The sequence below is a fragment of the Martes martes genome (genome assembly GCF_963455335.1).
Source record: "Martes martes genome assembly, chromosome: 5".
Lineage (NCBI taxonomy): Eukaryota > Metazoa > Chordata > Mammalia > Carnivora > Mustelidae > Martes > Martes martes.
Window position 1 is genome coordinate 94161071 of NC_137892.1, and position 26719 is coordinate 94187789.

General features: G+C 41.7%; 2 protein-coding genes across 6 annotated transcripts in view; one reads left to right on the forward strand and one right to left on the reverse strand.

The window, feature by feature from the left end:
- The first annotated feature begins 282 nt into the window (after positions 1-282).
- On the forward strand, positions 283-16930 carry SKP1 (S-phase kinase associated protein 1). Its single transcript, XM_080803749.1, has 6 exons — positions 283-490; positions 3433-3529; positions 8400-8473; positions 13361-13504; positions 15222-15362; positions 16041-16930. The coding sequence occupies exons 2-6, from the start codon at positions 3433-3435 to the stop codon at positions 16074-16076; spliced, it is 492 nt and encodes a 163-aa protein (XP_080659875.1). The 5' UTR covers positions 283-490; the 3' UTR covers positions 16077-16930.
- Positions 16931-20662: 3732 nt separating this feature from the next.
- Positions 20663-26719, reverse strand: part of TCF7 (transcription factor 7) — a gene marked incomplete at its 5' end in the record, with an annotated part of 36596 nt that continues 30539 nt past the window's right edge. For 3 of the 5 annotated variants that reach the window (XM_080803754.1, XM_080803752.1, XM_080803750.1), the window contains one exon: positions 20663-25989. In XM_080803754.1, the coding sequence (XP_080659880.1) occupies positions 25910-25989 (80 nt within the window). In that variant the 3' untranslated portion in view covers positions 20663-25909. Of the gene's footprint in view, positions 26013-26719 lie in introns of all 5 variants that reach the window. The other 2 variants (XM_080803753.1, XM_080803751.1) reach the window with 1 other exon arrangement.

The window sequence follows — 26719 nt, forward strand, 5'->3', positions numbered from 1 at the left end:
GAGTCACCCTCCTCAACACCAACCCCTCCGCGCCACACACCCACTCGCGGTTTCTAGGCTTTTCAGGACTGGGGTCTTTAATTCGGCTTAGGCCAGCCCCTGCCTGAAGGACCCTTGCAGGCTCCAGAGTGCCCCAGTCAGCCCGGCGTTCCTGCTTTCAGGACAGCAAGCCGCGCTTGCAGGGGTGCGGTGGGGGTGGGGCGGGGGTGCGGGGCGCCGTGTGAGAACGAAGCCCCGCCCCCGCGCCGTCGCGCCCGCCGCCTGCCCGCCCCGCCGTCCTCTGCCTGCGTCAGGCGATCTCGGCGGCCAGCCCCACCGGCTCTGTGACGCCACGGGCGCCGGGGTCCTCGGCGCCTGCGCCCGCTCTTATAAAGGCCGACGCCGCGCCGCGCCGCTGTAGTGGCCTTGTTCTCCGCGTTTCTCCCCGCGTTCCGGAGGCCGCTGTGTTTTTGTCAGCCTCCGACCGGCAGTCGGCCTGAGACCGAGCACCGTGAGTGGCAGCCGACCGAGGGGGAAGGGCGGGGGGCGCCGTAGATTGACGAGCTGGGAGGCCGCACGGCTGAGGCTTGGGCCTGCCGGAGGCGGGAAGCACTGGGCCTGGCCTAAGGCCCAGTGGAACCCGTCGCCCACCCTGTTCTCGGGAGGTGGCGGCAAGCCCCTCTCCTGGCCGCGCGTCCTCACAGCGCCTCGTGGGCCTAGGGGCTGGCGGGCGAGCGGGAGAAGGTGCGAGACGGGCCCGGGATTGGTCCCTCTTCGCACGGGGCGAGTGTCCGCCCGCGCGGAGCTCGGCTGCAAGGCCCAGGCGGCGGCCCGGAGCCTCCTTTGGCCGTCAGCCTGTCGGCCTCCGGGACCCAGGGCGGCGGGGCTTTCAGTGGAGGCCCCTAGGGTGGCGTGGGCGTGGGCGCGGGCGCGTGTTTGTTGTTTTGGTGTCTGGAAGGAGCGTGGCGGTGGGAGTCTGGGAGCGCTGGATTTTCCGCTCCCATCCTTTCTCTTCCTTTTATCTGGCGTTACTAGTCACCGGTGCTGTTAACTGTGCTTGGGCTGCACTTTTGCCCAGCAGGCTGCCTGCTCCTTCAGAGTATTTTTCTCCATTATTTTGCCGTAGTTTGGAGTTGGTGAAACAACTGTTGAAATAGCAGATGTTCTCACCATAGTGGTGTGACTTTTAGACGGCCCAATTCTTTCAAAGCCAGACACTTAAGTTTTACAGAAATTGGAGGTTGGCCTGGACAAGGGTCTCAGGTTTGGGTTTTGGGGTCATGAATTTTTCATCAAAGCCTCACAATAGAGTGTATCTGTGTCATAGAGCAGTGCATACTTGTCCATTCAGCTTTCAAAAGGTGTCAGAATTCGGGTCACTGAAAACACAGGTGTTTTCTTTACGTTGTTGATAGAATCTACCTCATGCCAGTCACGGAGGATGATTAATTTTCCAGATAAGGAACTTTAGGAGTTGTCTTACAAGCATGTCAAATCAAGATCTCGTCCGTTATCAATACAGTTTTGCGTTGAATTCTAGCTCTGTGACATTAGAAAAATTTCTCTTGTGTGTTAAGTTGGGGATCACAAAATACATTCGATTACAGATTAATCCATTGCTGCCTGCTTATTTAATAAGATCTCAGCTCCCTTAATAGTAACCTAATATAGGAATTTGACTATGACTAAGCAGATCTGGTTATTTACCAAGAGTTATTTGAAAGAAATATGAAATGGTCATCGTGCTTAAAATTTTATCGACTGTATTGCCAGACTTGTCTTTCTTTAGTGTTCATTCCAGTACTATGGAATATAAAAAGAGTATAGAATGTTTTGTAATTAAAAATTGGGTTCACGTTAAAATATTTCTTTGGGGGGTACCTTTTGTTATTGCCTTGTCACAGGGAAGGTCCTATGCTCTGGGCCCTTCTCTGTTGAATAGGACAACTGCATTATTGGCAAGCACTAAGCAACATGGAGGAACAGACATATTTGTGAACTGAAAAGTGAAATCTGATTCGCTTCAACCATGGATGAGTGAGAGCAGCATATATCAGTGGCTGATTTTAAAACATAGTTTTACCTTTTTGCTTCCTTTCTCTAACAGCTTATTTGGGAGATGGAAATAATTGTCTAAGAAAAGCCAAATGGATATTTTAACTAATTTAATGGAGGCTTTGATCCTAAAATAGGTGCAGGGAATGTTTTAAATGCCAAATTCTACAGTCTTAATAGTGACATTGCAGTATTATGAATACCTGAGAAGCACGGTCCTTTTAAAATCTATTTTATATTTGAAGGGATCATGAAGTAATTATCAGGTATTGCTGCCCTTCCTTCTTCCCTCAAGAATCTGAAAATAGATTGATTGCTTAGAACCTTAAATTGTAAAGAATTGGTTTTTGTTTTGTTTTGTTTTAGTTTTTGCTAGAATTTAAGTCCTTTGTAGTTAATTGCTTAGCTGATTTTTATCTAAGAGGTATTTTTTTCCCAATGATTCACAATTAATCTGAGTTAATAAACACATTTTTGAAGCAAGTAACAGGTAATTTCAATGAGGATTTTAGCAGAAAAACTTGGGCACCTGGACAGTCAGTAATGAAAGATAAAAAGGCCTGTTAAATTTAAGTACCTTATTTGGCTTAGCAGATTAGATTTATTCTTAAAGATATTATTATCTTGTATATTTTACATTGATGCAAACATAAAACAAGAATTTCATACCCTCTTTGGATCACAACTCATTTTTCAATGGTAAGTCTCACTATTGGAAAGTTTGTATTTTATTTGGTAGCTTTGTTTATTTTGGACTGACCACCCTCTGGTTTGCAGGTTGATTGTGGCAGCTAACTATTCAGATGAGAATAGTCCGTATTTAGTGACATCAGAAAGACAGGCAAAGGGGTCCTTGGGTGATGCAGTCGGTTAAGCCTCCAGGTCTTGGTTTTGGCTCCAGTCATGATCTCAGGGTGATGGGATTGAGCCCCATGTGGGGTTCCATGCTCGCACAGAGTCTGCTTAAGATTCTTGCTCCCTCTGTCCCTCCCTCATGTGGGTATGTGCATGCATACGTTGTTCCTCTCCTGCTCTCTTTAAAATAAATAAATTAAAAAAAATGCAGGCACAGACTAAATAAGTTTATTTTAAATATATTTTGCATTAAAAATGTAGAATGTAAAAAAAATGTAGAATGTAACTCTTAAATTTGTATCAGTAGTAAGTTCAGTAGGGCAAACCTTAAAAACTTGGGTTCCTAAGAGCTATACTTTGAAAAAATTGATAGCAACCCTTCTGTGCTGGCCTGTGAATAACACTTGCAGTGTTTTACAGGGTTATATAGATAACTACATGGCATTAAGATTTTATACATAATTTCTAAAAACAGACTAGTTGATGAAATGTATAAAACGAATCTCTCTTAAATTTCAAATTCAATATAATACTTTTTTTTAGATGCCTTCAATTAAGTTGCAGAGTTCTGATGGAGAGATATTTGAAGTTGATGTTGAAATTGCCAAACAGTCTGTGACTATCAAGACCATGTTGGAAGGTAAGTTTATTAGAAGACTTTGGCCAGGGAAAGAGGAAGTAATATTTAGTTGGAGATAACCCGTGAACATTGAATTTATACATGTCTCAATTTGTCATTAAATCCTCAAAAGTATGAAGGAGTCAAGTTTACATTTTTTTTAATTAAAGAATTAACTGCATCTTTCTGATAACGGGACATCCTTTCTGCATTGTCTAAATTAATGGATTTTTTTCATCTAGGGAAGACCATAAGCTAATATTGAAGTGATTTCCAAGCATCAGACAATGGCCCAATTCTGTTTCAAGTGAATTTGGATTCACAGTTTCTAATGAGAAAAAAGGCTCTGAAAAAGAGATACCTTCCTGTATGGTATCTAAATACAGTACTTTGTTTCAACAGAGAAGTAAGCTGAGTAGATGGTAAACTGAGATGTCTTTTTTTTTTTTAACCAAGTTTTCCATTTTGTCCATTGTCATTCCTCTGAAACTGCTGCAAAGCATATACATAGCACATTGAAGAAGGTAAAGTTAGAAAACAGGTCCTGAAACATTTTGAAACTTGAGTTAAAATTAATATTAACCAGTGGAATGGGGGACATTAATAGTATATGGAGACATTACAATTTGATTTCTAGCATTGGTGGAAAAAAAAACTAACAGTAATAAGACTTCTCTTTAGTATTCAGATATCAAAGGTTTTCATGTAGCTTATGCTTAAGAGAAAAGTTACATGTGAAGCACTAGCTATGGGGGTCAAAGGAAGTTAAGTGTGAAATAGTCTTTGCTCTTGAAGAATTTTTAAACTAGAAAGGGAGAAAGACACCAAACAAGACAGGCTGTCACATGTAATTAGTGTAATTAGTGTATTAGTGTAGTGTGCCAAGGGGTGCTGGATTCCATCTTGGCTGATGTTATTTTTCAAGCTTGTGGAGAAACTACAGTGGATAGTGCTAGTGAGATGGTACTTTCAAATCTAGTAAAATTAGAATTTTGGGGAGATTATTTTGAAGTAAAGTAGACAAGCTATGTTAGCAAAAAGTAGAGTTGAGGTTTTTAGTTGGGGTTTATTGGTGTGGAATGAGATTGTGATACTGTAGTTGGTAAAACTCAAGAATGGGTTTGAGAGAAATGGAAAGTGACTTTGAGGTGACCATGTTAGGTATGTTCAGTCCGCCCTCCCACTTCCCCAGAAGATTTTTGTAACAGTCTACTAGGCAGTTGAGTAGTATGTGGATCTTGGCCTCTGAGCTGTGGACTACTGGAGATACATGGACTTTGTGTAGTGGATTATAGGAGTATTTATGGGAGTAAATGAGGTTGGCAGTCAGCTATATTGGAACGGGAGGCAGGTGTTAAGCAAGTAGAAGTCAGAAGTGGAGAATCAGTGGAGTAAGATTTATGGAAGCCAAGGGTAGAGGGAGGCATTTTGAGGTGATCAGAATGATTATCACATTCATACACGGCACACTAGTCATTTGGAATTTCATAGTAAGAGGATTTCTTAACTGCTTTTATTAGGTGTGGTAGAGGCAGAAGCTAGATTGCAGAGGGTGTGTCTTCTATTTTCTAAGTTGGTGACTTCTGTTTGCTGATAAAAGCTGAAGGTGTAACTCTTTTGGTAATTAGTACCAATCATGTGGTGCTTAGAGTTCTGTATCCTGGTAACTTAAATAAATAGATGACTTCTACTTTGTTGTAAACCCCTTGGTACCTCCTTCAGTCACTGTTCATCAAGTACTTGTTGAGTGAAGAACTATGATATGGTCACTAATAAAGAGTGTGAAAGCAATCCAGGTGTCCCTAAAGGCAGGTGAATAAGGCTTTATCTAGAAGATGTGGAAACTGATGCCAAAATTGCTGCCTGAATACTTGCTTTGGCAATGAAAGTGCTCTTTATTTCATCTCATTGGTGTCTGGCACACTGATCTCTCCTGTGCTGCTTCAAAGAGGCATTTGCCTAGTGTAAGAACATAGGGCTCCTTGAAGGTTTTCCATGCCTCTTTTGATCACTGAAGCAAGTGGAGTGATAGACAGCAACAGTTAAATGATTCTTTTTTTCCATAGTCTTTGGACATCAAAGGTGAATGGCTTTAAGTACCGGCGGCTTATATAGAATTCTAGCCTGTTCAGGATTGGAGTCTATTGAATTTGGCATCTGCAGTATCTCTGATTATGAGTTTTTTGTGACTTAGAAAACGGAAATAAAACCTAATCACAGGATAATCAGAAGTGAAAATCTTGGCATGTATACATGTGGATTGACTGATTTGTTCAGGTCCAGGATGTGGTATCAAGATACAGTTGTCTTTCAGAAGTCCTTGAAACTAAATAGCTTAAAGGCATGACTGTTGATACTTGTGCATTCAGTCTAAAAGTAGAAAAGACATTGTGCATTCTTAGTTTAAATGCTAGAGAAGTGATCCTAAGGCCCTTATTTTTAATTCGACTTAAAAGCCTTCTTCCAAATAATGTTTGAATCTAAACCAGTTGGTCTTCTGTATTATATTTCCTGTACTATCTTGATTCCCCAAACACAAGTATTTTATATAGTGAACTTCTTATTCTCTCCTGATTAAGAATAGTTCATACTAGTACAGGAAAAGCAAAAGTGGGCTTAGTCCAAATTGACACAGTCATTTTTTATAGTTGTACTCTAGGTTGAGATGGGATCAGGGAATAACATTGGTAGAAAGGAGGAGAGTAAATGAGTGATCCATCTCTCCAACAAAATAACATAAATTTTGAATCTGCTCTGCTCTTTACCACTCCAGTGAAACTGCTTGCTAAGCTCAGTGGCTTCCATGTTCTCAAGTGCATCATTTTCTGTTTGATTTCTCATCTAGACCACTCGACCCCATTTTATCATCCCCTTCTAATTCCACTTCCAGGATACTTTACTGAGCTTTTTGTCTTCTCATCTTTAATGCTTGTAGTTCACGAGGACTGACTTAATCATTGGATCTTTTCATTATATTTATACTCCTTCGTTTCCTTGGTTATCTCACTTAGACTGATAGTGTTATAAGCTATCTATACATTAGTTCCCCAAGCTATCCTCTTTTAATTTTTAGTCTTGGCATATTTAACTGCTTGGTCTACTTGCATACCTTTATAGGTACCTCAGACTTAGGAAACTAAGTTCTTAATTCCCAGCCCTTCAAAATAACAGTTCTCTGATAGCCTTCCCCGTATCAGTTAATGGCAACTCCAGTGGCAGTTTCATCCATCGAGCTCCTCATGTCATAAACCTTAGTCTTCCCTTACTCACATTGTACTTGCCATCTGTTGGCAAATCTTTTTGCCTCTACCATCAAAATGCATACAGAATTGGATCATTTCTTCTTCTATAGCTGTAAACCTGTAAACAGGCCACCATCTTGTGCTAGGATTATTGCCAGCCCCATAGCTGATTTCCTTCTTTTCTTGGCTCCTCACTGCCATCTCTTCCCAATACAGTAGCCAAAATGTTTGAGACCCTGTTACCATCAGGTCTCCTGTCACTGGTCTCATCTAGTTCTTTCACCCTTGCTAACCATGCTCTAGTAACACTAGATTGCTTTAGTGTTACTACAACATGCCAGAATGTCCTATCAGACGGCCTTTGTGTTTGTGACTTCTACCGTTTAGGTGTTCTCTCTCCTTTAGGATTTTACTACACAGTATCATCTTGTCAGTGAGACATCTTGAGCAGTTCTATCTAAAATTGTAACAATTCTTTTCTATCCTTCCATATTCATTGCTGACTCTCCACTGCCTAGGACACCTGTTACATATAAAAAATTCAAATGGTTTGACTGAACACTGGCCATGTCAGCATAACTGATACTCAGCTATAAGCAGTATAGAGCTGAAGTAACTTTTGGCCTCTAATATTGGTACTTGCTAACTACTAATTAATTGTGGGCAGCTCTTTTTTAAGTCATGTAGAAACTGGAAGACAGACACATTTGGCATGAAAAATATTCTTATTTAGAATCTTTACATAATAGGGATTTTAATTTTAAGTTTTTTCTTTGAACTTAACCAGTCACTTTGAGAATTTGAAAGTTAGGCTTTTTATCAGAACAACCTGTAGATTAAAAATTATAGATAATATGTATATGAATAATAATGGGTATACATTGAAATTGAATCCCTCAACCCACATTGTTGTTAACTTCCCTACACGTAATATTAATAATTTGTTACGTATACTGCTGGAGATATTTTAAATCTAAATATATAAGCGTAGGGGCACCTGGGTGGCTCAGTCAGTTAAATGTCTGCCCCTGCTTGTGCATGTGCTCTGTCAAATAAATGAGATCTTTAAAAAAAATTTTTTTTAAATAAATAAATATATACATCTATACCCATTTTTATTCAAATAACATTTTCTTATACCTGACTTTTAACAGCTTTAATCCTGAAATCATACCAAGTATGTATGTAGCTGCCTGCCTTATTTTTGTCAGTGGCTGCATGATTTGTTGTGTATGTATATATACATATTTGGGCTTCGGGTTTTAATAGATTGAGATTCCATTACTTGAAATGCTTTTTATTCTGTTTTTCTAAATGCTGCCCATCTAGAGATTTTGGTATAAAAAGTAAGGATAATGGTCTGGCTTTGATGCCTCCAGCCCACATGGCTTTCTAGTCATCTCAGTCCCCTTTGTTACTTTTCTTCCTCATTAAGGATTCTGTTTATGTAATATTCCTGTGTTTGTCTACTCATACAACTTTATATAGTTTTGTGTGGTTTATGGACCTCTTGTTAGGAACTGCTAATTTTTAAATGCTCATAAGAGAACTATTTTAAGTAGAATACTTTTCATGTTACTTGTCTGAGATATCTGGTTAGTGTAAATATTAGAATTGGGAAATAATGACAAGTCTCTTGGTTTTCTTAGATTTGGGAATGGACGATGAAGGAGATGATGATCCAGTTCCTCTACCAAATGTTAATGCAGCAATATTAAAAAAGGTAAGGCAACTAAGTGTGTACTTGAGTATGTACGTTTCTTTTGTCATTGAACATTTGGGCGGTCTTCTATACTGCTACATAGGTAGCTCCCTTACATAGGCGGATTAGGACTCTAAATGTCTGTTGTAATTATTTAATCAGGCCCTGTGAATACTTGATTTGTGTAGTCTTTTTTTTTTTTTTTTTTTGAGTAGGTTCCATCCCCAGTGCAGAGCCCAATGTGGGGCTTGAACTTAGCACCCTGACATCAAGACCTGAGCTGAGATCAAGAGTCGGACACTTAAACTGACTGAGCCACCCAGTCACCCTGAGTTCTGTAGTCTTTTGTTGTTGTTTTTTGATTAACATATAATGTATTATTTGTTTCAGGGGTAGTTCTGTAGTCTTTTTGATTAACATTTAAATTACTGAAGTATGACTGTATGTGCTTAGCAAAAAGGAAAAATTTTGTTTGTCCACTGGATAGCTGTAGCCTCAAAGGAGCTTGAGAACAAATGTTTCCCCATCCTTGATCACCTTACCTTGTGTTTTAAGCATAAAAGGCTCTTGACATTGAATAGAATCCTTAGTGTTTCAGGGCACATGGCTCCATAACAGAACCAGGTATTTAATGGGATACTCATTTGGAGAAACAGCACCCAGTTTTTACAAGGCAGAGGAAATTAACTAGGCTTAGAAATGGGAATGGTTGGTTCCATTTGGCCCTTTTCTCAGAGATTTTCAAAAGTCGTTAGCCATATGCAATTTCATCTTCTGCTTTCTCTTGACCCTGGTGTGTGATGCAGCTGTGCTGCATATTTTTCCATATCTTACCATAATTGACTATTATCAGTTCTTTTAATTGCCCTGAACTGGGTAAAAAGTGATTCTCTAAGCCTGAACATTTTTTATGCATGTTACTGACCATTTATATTTTCTTATTTGTTTTCCCTTGCATGTCTTTCTTACGGGCTTTTAAAAAATTGTTATAAATACATAACATAAAAATTACCATTTTTTTAAAATTACCATTTTTAACTTCCTTACATGGACAATTTAGTGGCATTAAATACGTTTGCACTGTTGTGCAGTCACCATGACTCACTGTCTCCAGAAAATTTTCATCATTGCAAACTGAAACTGTACCTTTAAACAACTCCTCAATACTCCCTGTCCAGCCCCTTGTAACCACTATTCTGTTCTCTGTCTCTATGAATTGGACTGTTGAGGGTACCTTCTAAGGTGGGATTATACAATATTTGTCTTTTTGTTTCTGGTTTATTTTACTTTGCATAATGTTTTCAAGGTTCATCCATTTTGTAGTCTAGTGGGCTTTTTTTTTTTAAGATTTTAAATTAAAAAAATTTTTTTAAAAAAGATTTTATTTATTTATTTGACACAGAGAGAGAGATCACAAGTGGGCAGAGAGGCAGGCAGAGAGAGCAGGGGAAGCAGGCTCCCTGCTGAGCAGAGAGCCCCATGCGGGACTCGATCCCAGGACCCTGAGATCATGACCTGAGTTGAAGGCAGAGGCTTTAATCCACTGAGCCACCCAGGTGCCCCTGTAGTGGGCTTTTTTTTTTTTTTTTAAGATTTTATTTATTTATTTATTTGACAGACAGAGATCACAGGTAGGTAGAGAGGCCGGCAGAGAGAGAGAGGAAGGAAAGCAGGCTCCCCACGGAGCAGAGAGCCCAATGCGGGGCTGATCCCAGGACCCTGGGATCACGACCTGAGCCGAAGGCAGAGGCTTTAATCCACTGAGCCACCCAGGCGCCCCATCTAGTGGGCTTTTTATGGGAGTTATTTATATAGCATTTCTATCACTTTGTGTTTTCTTAGGTCATTTTAGAGTATTTTATGGTTTAGAAGCTTTATATTTTATGTAGTTAGAGCTTCTGGGTTTTGTCTTGCAATTAACATTATATTTTATGCTAATGTAAAGTGCATCTAAAAGGACTTATGTTTGCACTCATTCAAGTGCCAGGTATTTTTTAGGTGCTGGAAGTATAGCAGTGAACCAGAGATAGTCTTTGCCCTTAGGGAATTAACATTCTAAAACTGGGGGAAATGTATAATGTAAGAAATATGTCAGATGGGAAAGCTATGGATTATAAGTGGGTTGATTGGTGGATAGTTAGCAATTTTTAAAATAAAGTGGTCAGGAAATGCCTTACTGAGAAGTTGATCTTTTTTTTTCTCCCCAAGATTTTATTTATTTGATAGAGATCACAAGTAGGCAGAGAGAGAGAGGAAGAAGCAGGCTCCCTGCTGAGCAGAGAGCCTGATGCATGATGCAGGACTCGATCCCAAGACCCTGAGGATCATTACCTGAGCCGAAGGCAGAGGCTTTAACCCACTGAGCCACCCAGGTGCCCTGAGAAGTTGATCTTTGAATAAAGAGATGAATATGTGGAGGAAGAGAACTGTGGGCATTGGGAACAAGTGCAGTGACCCCAAGACAAGAGCATGCTCTACCTTTTGAGGAAAGGTGGGGAGGCAAGTGTTGCTGACTAGAGCATAATGAATAAGCAAGGAGTTAGTACAGAAGGTCAGTTGATGGGCTGGGTGATATAGAGCCACTTCTGAGAGTAAGTTTTTTTAATCTGTTTGCATTATTAAGTCTTAGGCATATTTAAACCTATGCATTGAATAATTAAATGATCTAAAAACTGTAAAAGTACACAGTAAAATCTCCTATCCTTGTCTCTATCGGACCTGAAACCCCCTCAAGTAAGAATAATCAACGTTAATTTCTTAATACTCTTTTAAGAGTTATTTTTAATGCCTATGTAAACAAATATTAATTGCTGTCTTTTTCTTACACAATTGGAATACTTCTTAAAAAGATACTGTTTATTTCATAAAGACTCGTATTTTGGCTTTTTCTTCCAGAAATAGTTCTTTTCTTTTTTTACCTCCTGACAGTATAATTTCTCAGCTCTGCCATTTTTTTCAGCATTTTATTTCTCTAACGTTATGTACTATGAACTAAATTTAATCACACAGAAAAGTGGTATTACACAGCAAATACCCTACCACCCAGATTCCACAACTTAACACTTTCAGTGTTGATTTTGGTCTTTATTATGGTACATGTGGTCTTACCTGCTTCCTGAAACTTAAATGTTTACTGCTTTGTTCTTTTTTTTTTTAACTTTTTTTATAAGATTTTTTTTTTAATATTTATTTATTTGACAGTAGTAGTAGGCAGAGAGGCAGGCAGAGAGAGAGGAGGAAGCAGGCTCCCCGCCGAGCAGAGAACCCGATGTGGGGCTCGATCCCGACCAGGACCCGAGCCGAAGGCAGAGACTTTAACCCACTAAGCCACCCAGGCGCCCCATAAGATTTTTTTTTTCAAGGTTTTGTTTATTTATTTGACAGAGATCAGAAGTAGGCAGAGAGGCAGGCAGAGGTAGAGAGAGGGGGAAGCAGGCTCCCCACGGAGCAGAAAGCCTGATGCGGGGCTCGATCCCAGGACCCTGGGATCATGACTCAAGCCGAAGTCAATGGCTTTAACCCACTGAGCCACCCAGACACCCCAGGATTTTATTTATTTATTTATTTTTAAAGATTTTACTTATTTATTTGACAGAGATTACAAGTAGTCAGAGAGGCAGGCAGAGAGAGGAGGAAGCAGGCTCCCTGCTGAGCAGAGAGCCCGAGGCGGGGCTCGATCCCAGGGCCCTGAGACCATGACCCGAGCCGAAGGCAGAGGCTTTAACCCACCGAGCCACCCAGGTGCCCCAGGATTTTATTTTTTGTAACAGAGAGAGAGAGACGGTGAGAGAGGGAGCACGAGCAGTGGGAGTGGGAGAGCCTGGGCAGGGAGCATGATGCAGGCTCAATCCCAAGACTCTGGGGTCATGACCTGAACAGAAGACAGACGTTCAATGACTGAGCCACCCAGGTGCCCCTGTTTACTACTTTGTTCTTATACTCAGTAGTCTTGTGGTATTTAGAATTGCTTGGTGATAATGTACTCACATCATCTTCACTAGGTAGTTGCTAGATTACTTTTCAAAGGTGTTACACCATTTTACACTCTCCAGTATAAAAGTTCTTGTTGTCCTTACAATGTTGCCAGTGATGAGTATCAAAATTTTAATTTGGGGGGGCGGGGGTCATTCTAAAGTAGGACCTGACTGGAGCGTTGATTTTTGTATCTAATGAGACTGAGCGTTTTCTCCAGTTTGAGTATTCAGATTTCCTTTGTGAATAGCCTGTTCATATCTGTACCCCATTTCTTTGTAGTGTTTTTTTTTTTAAGATTTTATTTATTTATTTGACAGAGAAAGAGATCACAAGTAGGCAGAGAGGCAGGCAGGCAGAGAGAGAGAGATGGAAACAGGCTCCCTGCTGAGCAGAGAGCCCGATGCAGGACTTGATCCCAGGACCCAGAGATCATGACCTGAGCCTAAGGCAGAGGCTTTAACCCACTGAGCCACCCAGGTGCCCTGTAGTGGTTTTTTTTCCAAGCAACGTGGGGCTCAGACTCACGATCCTGAAATCAAGAGTCACATGCTCCACTGACTGAGCCAGCCAGGTGCCCACTTTTTAGTGATTTTTAAGATTTATGTTCTAGAGGGTGATCCATTGCTGCTTGTTCATGTTGCACATATTTTCCACTCATTATCCTGTCTGACTTCATGTATTTTTTTAATGCAGGAGCTTTTTAATGTGGTCAAAGTAATCTCTCTGCCTGGTTTTCTTTTAAGATCTTTTAGTCTCTAAGGTTGTGAAGATTCCTCAAGCTTCAGTTTTGCTCTTCAAGCTCAGCCAGTAATTTGCTTACTCAAGTCACCTTCTAGCTAGCTCTTAGCCCATTGTAGGAATAACTCTGCCCCAGTAGTGGAACGAGTACCTTGTGACGTCATGCCACAAAGGAATGCGCTTTCTTTGTTCCAGGTCATTCAGTGGTGCACCCACCACAAGGATGACCCCCCTCCTCCTGAGGATGATGAGAATAAAGAAAAGCGGACAGATGATATCCCTGTTTGGGACCAAGAATTCCTGAAAGTTGACCAAGGAACACTGTTTGAACTTATTCTGGTATGTTTTTAATGCATTCTTTAAGATATCTCTAGTTCAGAGCCTTATCACTTGTAAGAGAGTTTGTTAAATTCATTGTTACTGAACTTTTAATTCTTTCTAAACTCAAATGCACTGGTATATTTAAATTCACATATTAACAATCACGTTAAATGCAAATGGTCTAAACATAACAAGTCAAGGGTGCAGATTATCACATAGGATTAAGAAAAAAAAGATTCGGCTATGCTGTCTCCAGAATACCCACTTTAAAGACACACTTAGATTTACAGGGTGGAAGAAAAATAAATTACGCTACTAGTAATCAAAAGAAAACTGCAGTGACTATTTTAAAGTAGATTTCAGAGCAAAGAATATCACTGAGGTTAAAGAGGGTCATTGCATAATGATAAAGGGATCAGTCCATTATTAAGAGGCTAGTATAGTCCTAAATGCTAAAAGAATTTCCAAAAAGTGAAACAAAAACTAATAGAACTCAAAGGATAAATAGATAAATCCACTGTCTGATGTGTCTCCTTAATTGATAAAACAAGTAGAATGAGGAAGGATATAGAAGTTTCGAATAATACTATTTTTTTTTTTTTAAAGATTTTATTTATTTATTTGTCAGAGAGAGTGAGCACAGGCAGACAGAGAGGCAGGCAGAGGCAGAGGGAGAAGCAGGCTCCCCGCTGAGCAAGGAGCCCGACGCGGGACTCGATCCCAGGACGCCGGGATCATGACCCGAGCCGAAGGCAGCCGCTCAACCAACTGAGCCACCCAGGCGTCCCTTCGAATAATACTATTGACAAACTTGTTCTGATAGACATTTATAGAACATTAAATCTCATGACAGCCGAATACATCGTCAGGTGTATACAATTGAGATCGACATGGTCGAGGTAAAAAACAAGTCTCAAATTTGAAAGGATTCAAGGCATACACAATGTGATTTCTGATCACGGTGATATTAAATTAGAAGTCCATGAGCGAAAGCTACCTGGAAAAACAAGTAACTTCTCAGTAACCTATGAGTCAAAGAAGAAATCGAAAGAAAAATTGGAAGAGAGAATTAGAAATTTTATGCCAGAAAGTATTTTGATCTGAATGGAAATAAAACCCAACTTATAAGAATGTGTGAGATGTAGCTGAAGTAGTATTCAGTGGGAAGTTGGTAGCTGAAGCACCTGTATTGGAAAAGAAGAAAAGTTTCATAAAAGAAAAAAGGAAAGGAAAAAAAGTTAAATCAGTGATCTAAGTTTTTACCTTAAACTAATCAAAGATGAAATTAAACCCAAAGAAAGGAAATGTTAAAGGTAAGAGCAGAAATCTATATAAACAGAAAACAGAGAAAACCAAAGAATCCAAAAGCTTATTCTTTGAGAAGATAAGTAAAATGCAATGCTGTTACTGCTTCTGCCTCTTTAAATATTTTTGTCAAGATTTGCCATGTAGTGCTTGTGTGCCCATGAGAATACACATACACACACCCACAAGTAGTGGCCATTCTTCACCATTTCAGGTAGTGTGGTTTGCTTAAGGCAGCAGCAGGACTCGCTATTATAGAAGGTGTAACGAAGGGGATGTATGAAAATACTTCACAAAAGAAGCTGATTTTCCCTTTAATTTCACAAACTTAACTAGTATTTTTAGCTTAATTAGGTATGGATTTACAGTCACTAACCTTGGATTTAGTTTAAAACATCACATATACTTTAATAAAAACAATCACTTCCAGGCTGCGAACTACTTAGACATCAAAGGTTTGCTTGATGTTACATGCAAGACTGTTGCCAATATGATCAAGGGGAAAACTCCTGAGGAGATCCGCAAGACCTTCAATATCAAAAATGACTTTACTGAAGAAGAGGAAGCCCAGGTAGGTTGCTCATGGCTTGTTTCTGATCACATGCTTTAAAAAAAAAATAAAACTCAAAACATGCCTGGAGAAGATCTGTCTCTATCGAGGAGACTTGATTTGAAGGATGGTAATAGGTACTTCTCTGTCATAAAACTATTCTTGTTCAGAGGCTGGCCTGTCTTTGAGTCTAACCACTTATATGCTACTGCTCTTGTATAAGCATAAGAACAATTAGTTTTCAACCATAGGGGCTCTTTGGTATTTCCTCCTTCACAGTTCCTGGTTTGGGCACCTGGGACCTTAAAGGTAACCCATAACTGTGACTTCAGAATAGCAACCCCTGTGGGTGTTCTGCCAGGATACTTGAAAGCTAAGACTTGTGAATGGGAGAAGAAATGAATGAATCACAATGTTGACACAACTACAAACTGAAATAATGTGAATGAAGTATTTGAATTTGCTGTTAGCTCTGGCGTCTGAAACTTTAATTGCCCATTGCCTTGCTTTTTTGATAATTTCAGCAGGGCAGAATAAAAACCTGGGGAGGCAAAGAAGGGTAAGGAGATGTACTTGTAACTGGATATTTTTCTAGTTTTCCGTCTGTCCCTTTGTGGCCCTCCTCACAGGCTGTTAATGAATCATTAGGTAGTAGTCTTAAGACTACTTAAGGTACTTCCTTATATCTGTCTCTTCTAGGTACGCAAAGAGAACCAGTGGTGTGAAGAGAAGTGAAATGTTATGCCTGACACTGTAACACTGTAAGGATTGTTCCAAATACTAGTTGCACTGCTCTGTTTATAATTGTTAATATTAGACAAACAGTAGACAAATGGCAGCAGCGAATCAGTTGTTTAAGCAGAATATTGTCCTCCTTGCATGTGTAGTTTGAGTACAGATTCCAAACTTACGGCTGAGTTTCTTCTAGTACGATCAAAAGTTTTTTTTTCTTTGCTCTAAATAAACCTGAACTGTGAGTTCTCTGTAGAAGGTGGCATTTTGGGCTTTCCCTCTCTTTGTAAAGCGATTTCTGCCTAGTTTATTGTCTAGTTAACTTTAGTTTAATGACCTTTTAAAAGTTGGCATTGTAAATAAAACAAGTTGAAAAAAGTTTTCTGAAATAGAATTAACAACGTATTATCTTTATTCATGAGTTGGAAACTGGAAAAAGGCTACTTGAGGTAAATGTTTTGATTGGGATTATTAGGGTGTCTTCCGGCTTCCTGGAGTCAAGGAGTACCACTGGTATTGATTAGCCTGTATGTAGCAGGGTTCCCTTAATTGGATCTAAGGACTTGTTTTTGCATTTTTAATTCTCAGCTTTGAATATGTTGGCTAGAGACTCAGTTACTACTAAGTTTGTGGTTTGGGGGGAATGTAACTAGCCAGTCTGTTAGCTTTTCAATTAAAAAAGACAAATAACCCATGCGGTGTGTCATCTTTTTATAATCAGTGATCCCATGTGGGGGAAACTTCACACTACTTGCATGTAAAAAAATAATTTAACCTTTAACGTTAAAGTGTCTGGAAAAACCTAGAAAGCATCCATCACGAATGCAAGATACTTTCAATAAAAAATAAGTTATGTAGTAGGTGGTAAATGGTTTGCTTTTTTGTACTTAACTGTGTCTCTTTGCTTATTAAATGAGTTAAGTATATGTGTGGTCATGTAGCTGGAGACAGCTTGCAGGAGGTTCATGTCCTAGCTTGCTGGAGGCTGCTGACCTAGCAGCTTGGTTCTGATAGACTCGTGTCTCTCCTGATTGTCATGATCTGGTTCACTGGAACCAGTGCTTCAGTTCTTAACTGGTGTGTGTGGCTGTACAGAACTGCACTGCCCCTGTTTACAGTAGAAGGAAGTTGTCCTGGTGCTTGAGATGGCTTACAAATTGTTATGTCTCTTTCTTTCCTCCTTGTGTTCCCTTTTTTCTTGCTTTCCCATTTAGCATCGTCTGTATTCACATGTAGTCTTACTGCATTCTCTTCATGTTTACTGTGAGCTGTTTGGGCTCAGATTATTCGCTGATAGTAGTTTGCCTTTATAGTTCATTTCTTGTTTGCCTGAATCTGTATCTGACTTAATAAAATCCCATATGCTGTCTCAGATGAATTCCTATTTGTTGTCTTTACCAGAGATTGCAAATTACAGCCCATGTGTGGATGAAATCCAGCCCACAACTTATTTTTGCAGTCTTTGTTTTGGTTTTATGTTTTTAAAGGATTATTAAAAACTCAATATAGGAGACTGAATTTGACCAACAAGCTTAAAATGTTTACTCCCTGGCCTTTGGGAGAAAAAGTTTGCCAGCCCTTATGACTTCTTCTGGATTCCTCATTCTGTTTATTCTCAGGAATTTAAGCTTGTTTCCGTTGTCCTGGGTTCACTTGGGAAGGTAGCAGAATTCAGTCCTAGTTGGAGTATCTTACCTGTTAATTACCACCATAAGGGTCAGTTCTTGCACAGAGTGTAACCACCCCCAGCAAGATCTCTAGCATAATCATGAAAAATAGAACTCTTAACTGAAAGTTTAGGATCATTAACACATGCCTTGTGTAGTTTGGAAAGGAAATAACGGCTTCCAGGAAACAAAAGCTTATTCTCTATTCTCAATCTGTATAACCCCCAAGGATGGTTGGGATTACAGGACTAAATAATGGCACTACCCATATTTAAAGGACACTGGGATTTTTTTGAATAGGTAAGACTGAGTGGACAGACAATACGGTAGTTAAGATTTTTGTTCCCTTCCTGATTTTCTGTAGACTGTGGCCCTAGGCTTTTAAAAAAACATCCTGATGGGGCGCCTGAGTGGCTCGGTGGGTTAAAGCCTCTGCGTTTGGCTCAGGTCATGATCCCAGGGTCCTGGGATCAAGCCCCGCATCAGGCTCTCTCCTAAGCGGGGAGCCTTCCTCCCCCCCCTTCTCTCTGCCTGCCTCTCTGCCTACTTGTAATCTCTGTCTGTCAAATAAATAAATAAAATCTTTAAAAAAAAAATCCTGATAATCTTAAACTCTCAGGTTTGGTAAAGATCTAACCGCTCACATAAGAAAATAGGCCATTTTTGGGTGTTGTGTGCCCACATCAGCCATAAGTAGGGTGTTCAGGGGCCCTTTAGGCTGGCTGCCACATGCTGCCTGCCCTGTTTGCTCTCGCCTGCTGGTTGCTCACTATTTCTTTAATAAGTCTATCAAGAGTTTTCTAGGCCCTCACCTTTCCCAGGGAAAACAAGCGGCTTTTTCCCATTATCCACAGTAGCCAAACCTATCTCCAGAGATACACTCTTTCCTACCCGCTCACTTCCCAGCTGTTCTGAACTAATACTGTGGCATGAAGTCATACTGTGAGGCTGGACTCCTGTTTCTGCCTCTTAGTGCCTACCTGGTCTGTGGTAAGTTGGAAATGGTAGTTATGTGCAGAGAGGTGCTGTTGGTGATGAAGACTCCTGTGTGACAGTTCTTTGGCTTCTCAGCTTTTCATTGACTATGTCACTTATAATTGAGAGGAAACCAAACTCCTTCTGAATACTAGTTTATTAGTCTTTCCCTGACATTGTCATGGATTAAGGATATGCCCCCTCAAACAGATTCTGATAATTCCTACATTGTAGAACCAAGTTATGTCATTTGAATGCTATTATATTTTATATATTATTAGCTTGCCTTTATAAATCTACCTTTAATACACAAGGTGGGTATTGCTTTGCAATTTTTATATTTTTCCAAAGATCCACAAAGTTATCCCAATAAGGTAAAGATTCCTGAGCAGCACAGCAGCTGTGATCTGTTGATTCTGCATCTGTGGGAACATACCAGCTGCTGGAATTAAACGAGATCTTTACTGTAATTTGGTGGAACAATTAGGACTGCACCCCAGTAACACGAAGCAATGGTGATGCTGAGTTTAGACTGGAACTAGTTGGAGAAGAAGGAGAGTAAGTCCTATGAGCATGTGACTCAGGGCAGGCAGATATTCCAAACCACACGATCTCTTAGTGTTCCTTTTTTTTTTTTTTTTTTTTTTTGAGATTTTACCCATTTATTTGAGGGAGAGAGAGCGCATGAGAGCAGAGTGAGGGGCAGAGGGAGAAGCAAAATCCCCACCACATAGGGAGTCCAGCATGGGGCTTGATCCCAGGACTCTGAGCTGAAGGCAAACCCTTAACCGACTGAGCCACCCAGACACCCCAATCTCTTAGTTGACTTAAAAATGAGCCAGTTCTATAGTTTGCTGATCCAAGGGAAATTAAGAAATTAGATAGGTTGCCTAGACTCTTAATAGGGTGATTTATACAGGGATAAGAAGTAACTTCCACAAGTTAAGAACTGAGAGCAGCAGACCTCTTGATCTGAGTATTGTTCACTCTGTCTGTGGCCAAAAAAGCTTTTATATTTGGAAGCTTAACTTCTGCTACCACTTCCCACTTGAAGGTGTTTCAGATCTTTCTTTTTTTTAAAGCTCCCTAAATATATATATATATATATATATTTTTTTTTTTTTTTTTTAAAGATTTTATTTATTTGACAGAGATCACAATTACACAGAGAGGCAGGCAGAGAGAGAGGAAGGGAAGCAGGCTCCCTGCTGAGCAGAGAGCCCAATGCGGGGCTTGATCCCAGGACCCTGGGATCATGACCTGAGCCGAAGGCAGAGGCTTAACCCACTGAGCCACCCAGGCGCCCCACTCCCTGTATATTTAAATGGGAAAGAATCAAAGGTCTTCCTGTGAAGTTGCTTGCACTTTAAAAAGATAATCTTCAGTTATTTAGTTTGTATGAAAACTGATTTCTAGCTAATACAGAAGAGAATAAGGGGAAAGATTGTTGGTAAAGGGAAAGCCTATGAAATGGCTGAATCTCTAAAGTATAGCTCCTGGCTTCTCCTTTGTAGGAAGCGTAAGACATGGTTTTCCTCTTGGGAGCTTTTGGTGGAGCTGAGGCGGCAAAACATAAATACTGCCAGGAGGGGATGAGGAGCTATAATAAAAACGTTCCTGGACAGAACAAGATGAATGAGCAAATGGGGACTCTAGGGCTGGAAGGGTCTAAGAAAGTTTCCATGAGAAGAAACTAATTTGGTGGTTTTGGTTGGAGATGGAGGGATGCCAAGGTGAGGGGGAAAGCAGTGCTCAGTCTGGAACTACCAACTTAGGGTTGGGTCTCAGGTCTGCTGGAGAATATAGGCTAGAAAGAGACATTGTGCTGGATTAGTGATAGAATTTTGGTGACTCTCCAGGAAGAATGTTGATCAGACCCATGTCAGGCAGTACAGTTCCTGGGTGGTTGAGCTAAAATATATGTATTTTTTTTTTTTTTTTAAAGATTTTATTTATTTATTTGTCAGAGAGAGTGAGCACAGGCAGACAGAGAGGCAGGCAGAGGCAGAGGGAGAAGCAGGCTCCCTGCTGAGCAAGGAGCCCGATGTGGGACTCGATCCCAGGACACTGGGATCATGACCTGAGCCGAAGGCAGCCGATTAACCAACTGAGCCACCCAGGCGTCCCTAAAATATATGTATTTTTAAAATATTTATTTATTTGACAGACAGTGAGGGAAGGAACACAAGCAGTTCGGGAAGCTGGAGAGGGAGAAGCAGGCTTCCTGCCAAGCAGGGAGCCTGTTGTGGGGCTCGATCCCAGAATCCTGGGATCATGACCTGAGCTGAGGGCAGACGCTTAACGACTGAGCCACCCAGGCGCCCCCTTAAATATTTTTTTAGTACTGTACTAAAGGATTGTGATGGGGGTTTTGCAGTTGGAGTCCTAATTGATGCCTTTGTTTACTCTTGTTGAAAATTACTCTAACAGGCAGAATGAGTAAGAGAACTGGATGTGCATAGCAAGACAAATGATGTGAGAAGTTTAGAACATACCCAGTGGCCCAACATCGAGCTGTTTGGACGCCTAAGCAGAATAGACTGTCCTTACTGTTGAGCAGTCAGTGGATATGAACCTTATCGGTGGCATAAAGGTGTTGGTCAGGGAGCTCTCGTTTGATGAATTTCCAGTGTGGGACTTGAGTGATAGTCCAACTCACAGGTGACGTATGTGCTGCCTTTGTGGCGTCTTACACCGTTGGCTACATCTGGTGTGTGCCAATCCCGAGAGGCATTTTGTGGCAGGAATATTGAATACAGTTGCTTACAACAGTATCTCTTGGTACATTCTATAGTTCTCATGACCTTCTGACACTGCTTAACTTGAAATTTTCACAAGTATTTACTGAGCACTTGATCTGTATGCCAGCCTGCCTCCTCTTTTACTCTTGAGAATCTGCCTAGTCCATAAAAGTGCTCCCAGTGTCAATACTTAACTCCTGTATCAGGCAAAGTCTTATTTGTCCTGCTGCATATGCTCTTGTACAGCTTCTCTTACCTGCTTCAAATGCTCTGCAGATACTTCTGTCGCAGGAAGCTTAGAGGATGGGTGGGAGCAGAGAGCGCTACACTGTCAAAAACTACATTTAAGAGGAGTTTCCAGAGTGGCCTTTGCTTGCTTGCTTGGTTTCCTTACTTTGTTCCTTTGACCTAATTCCTCCTCTAATTTCTCCCCTTCTTCTACCCATTCCTCCCCTCCTCTAACCATCTCCTCCCCCACCCCAAAATTGACTGCACATGCTTTAAAAGAACAAGCCTTTAGATAGTTATGAACACCTGAATGGAAAAGGAAGATCTGGTCCAAAACCCCAGGTGAACTTGAAAGAAGTATCAGCTTGAACTAGTAACAATTTTCTATATGATTTATAGCTGATGAAATACCCCTTGTCCTGTGTTACTGAACTCCTGAGAACTGCTAAGAGATAAAACAGTTCCTACCCCTAGGACAGAATTTGCTTTTTCCAGTTACTTCTCTGCCTAATCGCACATTATCCTTACCTTTGAAATCTCTCCTGACCTGACCTGGCTTTTATTCTAGCCTCAGACTATGGGAATATCCCCACCCGCCCTTCTCAGACCCCTCTGGCCCATTGTGGACAAGGAGGCCAACAAAGGTCCATTAGTTGCTCCGTGCCAGTAGAGAGTCCGAGAGCCTGAAGTAGTTTCTGGGACAGAGGTGATTGGAATAGTTGGCATTGATGGAGCCTAGGAGGAACCAGGGTCTGTTTTGGGTGGTCTGCTTTCTTTCAGGGACCGGTGGTGAACTCAAAGCTCTGGGTAGAGCTGAGAAAGTCATGATAAAGCAGCCTTTCTAACTTCAAAGAAAAGTCAGTCAGCTTTTTTTTTTTTTAATAAGGAATTGTTCTTGGTCTCAAATCTTCTACTTTGATATATAGGCCTGACAGGTCTTTGTTACCCTTGCCCTTTCTAGGCTGTTTTTCTAGAAATGCATGGAGGAACCGATTTCATTTCTTCTTTGGAACAATATAAAGAATCAAGTCTGTTTCCATGCACTTGTGGCCTTTCTATCCAGACTTACAGTACACTCAGTAGAGCTGGGCAGGAGGGAGTGCTTTCGGGACATTCAAAAGATAGGTAAAACCAGAAGAGTCTAGCCACAGGGCTTCCTGTATAAAACGGGAAAACGTATTCCAGTTGAGAGACCTGGGCAGGCCTCACCAGCTTGCCACACTGAGCCCGCTGCAGATTCTCTGAGCACAGGAGCAGCAGCTTTGGCAACTGCCGAGCCGGTTTGCCTGTTTTCTGGGAAGGTGTAAGGAAGTTGTGGTATCTTTTCTTGTGAGAGCTCAGAGACGGGGCTCGTTCCTGGTTTGCAGTGAGGTGGGACTGGTGTGCTATTTGAAATTGTATTTAGGGCTGCACTCTCAAGTCACCTGTGGCCTCAGGAATGTGCTGGTGTGATCTGGGAGGATTTGAGTTTCCTCTTTGAAGTCACTTTTTTTTAAGAGGCTGGTTTGATTTTAACCAAGTTGCCAGAACCTTCCTCTTTCCCCTCACATTCACAAAGGGTGCATTGTTCCTGTACCCAGTGTGCTCTAAATAAGACACCAAATCAGATGCAGCCAACCCAGTCTTGCATAAGCCTTAAAATGTAGTTTTTGAAACAACTAGGCCAGTAGCCAGAGTGGAATTCTTTAAATGGGACAGATGTCGAGAGAATGGTCTCCTCTCGTACCCTTCCAGAAGAAAAGCAAGTCTGGGATTACAACTTCCAGTGGCCTACTTTAGACAGACACTACTCTGGAAGATGACTTTATTTGTAAATATTTTTAAACATAAAATCTCAAAAATAGAACACCATGAAAATTACAATGCATAATGGTGACCCACTGGCTGACTGTTGGGATATTCTTCTTGCCCAGCCTTTTTATCTAATGTTGGAGTGACCTATTGAAGTGGCTTTTACACCTTTTATGTTCATGATGGGTTTGAGTTAACTGTATTCTTAAACATGATGGAAACTGCTGTTAAAAAGGAGGCTGTAGATTTATCAAACTGGAGAGGTTTTGTATAAAAATAGGAAGATACTTAAAGTACCTAATTAGCTTTTGGGAGGAAAGGGTGCTATTAAAATGCTCTTTCAAGTTTTCTGATACAAGCTTGGAGAGACTCGGTTTGCCTCAAAATAGGATGTGTGCTCATGGAATGTTGGGTCTTTTCTCTCTGCAGAAGGAAGATTGGGGGAGGGGGGGAGATGGAGCCTAGTGGTTGTGTGGGTCTGTGGTGGCAGTTCACAGCCCATTCCCATATGCAGGGTGGCCTTTGCTTGCATCACTTGTGAAGTCTGAAGATTGGGGAGTTTACATGTAGAAGCAGCTTATTAGCTCTTGTGGTTGGGGCAGGGCCTAAGCCTCCAGTAGGAGAGGTAAGGAAAGTAATCTTTGGTTTCTGTAGATTGAAAGTCTTGAGAATGTGTGTCCCATGATAGAGAATAAGCCCCAAGTTTTATGGCTATGGGTAAAAAAAGTGTGTCATGCTCTATTATTGAAACAGCTTATTCCTTAGGGTCAAGTTTTGAAAGAGAAACCCAGTAAAAAGTATCTTTATTCTTATGTTAAAAAAGTTTTTGTTGGATGATGCATTAACAATACAAAAATATTTTTAACACTACAATAGTCCTTTTCTTTCTCTCAAGACTTCTTGCAACACTATACTAGAATATACGTTCTTTGGATTCTGAGAAGCCAGTGGCTAAACTAGGAACTAAAAGGCTTTTGTTGAGGGGTGTACGGGTATGGGAACAGCCCGTTTTCTTTGGAATCAGGCTATGTACAGTGAGGGAAGAGGCAAAAAAAAAAAAAAAAAGTTAAATTAAAAGTTTTTTTTTAAGGCTCAGGGTTGAAGCTTGGCTCAGAAATGGGTTAAAGTAGGCTGTGGTGAAAACCCACTGACTACCACTAGAGGTTCTCTGGGCTCCTTGCTTTGATGGTGATGGTCCTTCCTGCAGGACCATTAGGAAACTGAAGCTGACCTGTTTTGTGCTGGAAGGGAGGCACTGACTGTCATGAGGTTTGCCCTCTCTCTCAACTGCCCAAGAGCTGCCTAGACTGACACGGATAAGTAGGAAATGGAGATGTGAGTGAGGGCTCTAGGAGTAGGGAGGGATGCACACCAGGTTTTGGGCTGTAATTTCTTTCACCTGTTGAGTTCACCCAACCCAAGGCTTGGGACCTTGGTAATCAGAGCTTATGGCGAGGCTGAGTTTCTCTTGGAAACATTTCCAAGTAATTTGAACTAGAGCCAGGTACGTCTCACTGCTCATACTTGCCTGATAAGGTAGTGTCAGGTTATTCCTGCTGCCTGCGGTGATAGGCCTAGATTTAACTGTTCCATTCCCTCCTCGTCTTGCAAGCTCTTGAGAACATGGCAAGAGGCTTCTTTCTGGTCCAGCTTAGGAATGATTACTCCTTTTCTGTCAAAAGAGCTTCTCCAGGCCCTTTTGACATAAGTATTGTCCTCTTGAGCACGTGGTTGTGCCCATGCTCAGGTGTTGTTTCATAAACCAGCTCATTAGTCCATGAAGTGTCTGGTATGGGGAGGGTGTGGCATTGGTGGGACTGGGAAGGTGGAGGGTAGGGAAAGCAGCTGGGCTCAGTCCCGTACATCTAGGACATCCAGTCCCGTACAACTAAGACATCTATAGCAGAAAAGCAGAGGAGGCAGCAGGGGGCATCTGGCCAGCAAGACAGTGGTAAAAGGGATAGATGCAGGCTGCTATAGGCACAAGGGATGCCCTTAATCAGACAACACAACACAGATCTGACTCCTGCCACTCGGAGCAGTTGGAATTGACGGCCCCAGGTTCAGGCGGAAGTTGTGCAGCCTCGGAAGTCTCCTGGGCCTGGTCCCTGAGAGGGAGGTAACAGGGCCCCTGGCCAGTTTCCATGTGCTTTGGGGCTCTGTCGCTTCCTTTCAGAGGATGGGCCCCTGGAGGCAGCCAGGTGTCCTGTGCATGCTAGGCTGCCTGTCTCTGAGATTCCTCTCGTTGCACCTGTGTACTCTGCAGGGTGTTGGGGAGGGCCTGGGGGGGTCCAGGGGGCTGGGAGGCTGAGAGCAGCCGAGAGCCCTGGTGATGTAGGCGCCGGCTCCGCAGGACTAGCAAGCAGTTCTGTGGGGAGGTGGGGCAGCAGGAGGTATGAGGGCGAGTCCTGGGGGGCCGGGGACCCGGGGCAGCCTACAGCACTGTCATCGGAAGGAACGGGGCTGGGGCAGCGGCCTTCTCCGGGTAAGTACCGAATGCATTTCTTTTTCCTCCTAGGAATAGTGAAGAGAGTTATCTGTAAACAGAGGGTGAATTCATAGTCATACACCACAACCAGAAAATGCTGTCCTTGCACAGGCCTAGCTGACCTCTTGTCCCCTCTCCCCAGGACTTGGGTGATGTCCCTGTGCCTTCAAACCTAGCATTGCAGTTCTGCTGGGCCTGGCCCAAACCTGGAACAGGTGTAGTACCCAGCACAGCCACAGGGTGGCACAGGAACCTCTTGTGGTCTGGCCCTGGGGGCTGCCTTCTGTTTTCCTGGTAAAATTATCTCCTAGTTTGGGCCTTAGAGCCTCTGCTTCACATGTTTGTGGGGTTCAGATCTGCATTAAGGCAAAGGGCTGCACTGCTTGTGGATTCTTGGGTGGTGCTCAGTCAGAATAACACAAATACGCTCCCAGCGTGTGTACATACATACATGTCTGTACTACCCAAATTCCTCTTTGCCCTTGGAGTGGGAGCATGGTGGGCACTCTGAGGGACTGAACAGTACTCCTTAGAGTCTGTGAATGTAACGCCTGGAGTAGGTTCAGCTCTACCAGACCTGGCCTCAACTTCAACCAGGCAAACTTCAGTCACTTGGTGTAGGTAGGTATACCTTCTTTCACATACACATTTCTCTACTGTATGGGGAAACACATGGGTTTAGTGCCACAGAGCCTAAGTATGACCCTTTCGCTAGAACAGCCCAGGGATACCCCCTCTTCCTCTCTCCCTACCTCT

Coding starts and splice junctions, on each gene's coding strand:
- SKP1 (XM_080803749.1), top strand. CDS start 3,433: ATGCCTTCAATTAAGTTGCAGAGTTCTGATGGAGAGATATTTGAAGTT. Junction 8,474..13,360: donor ATGCAGCAATATTAAAAAAG/GTAAGGCAACTA, acceptor TCTTTGTTCCAG/GTCATTCAGTGGTGCACCCA. Junction 13,505..15,221: donor CACTGTTTGAACTTATTCTG/GTATGTTTTTAA, acceptor AATCACTTCCAG/GCTGCGAACTACTTAGACAT.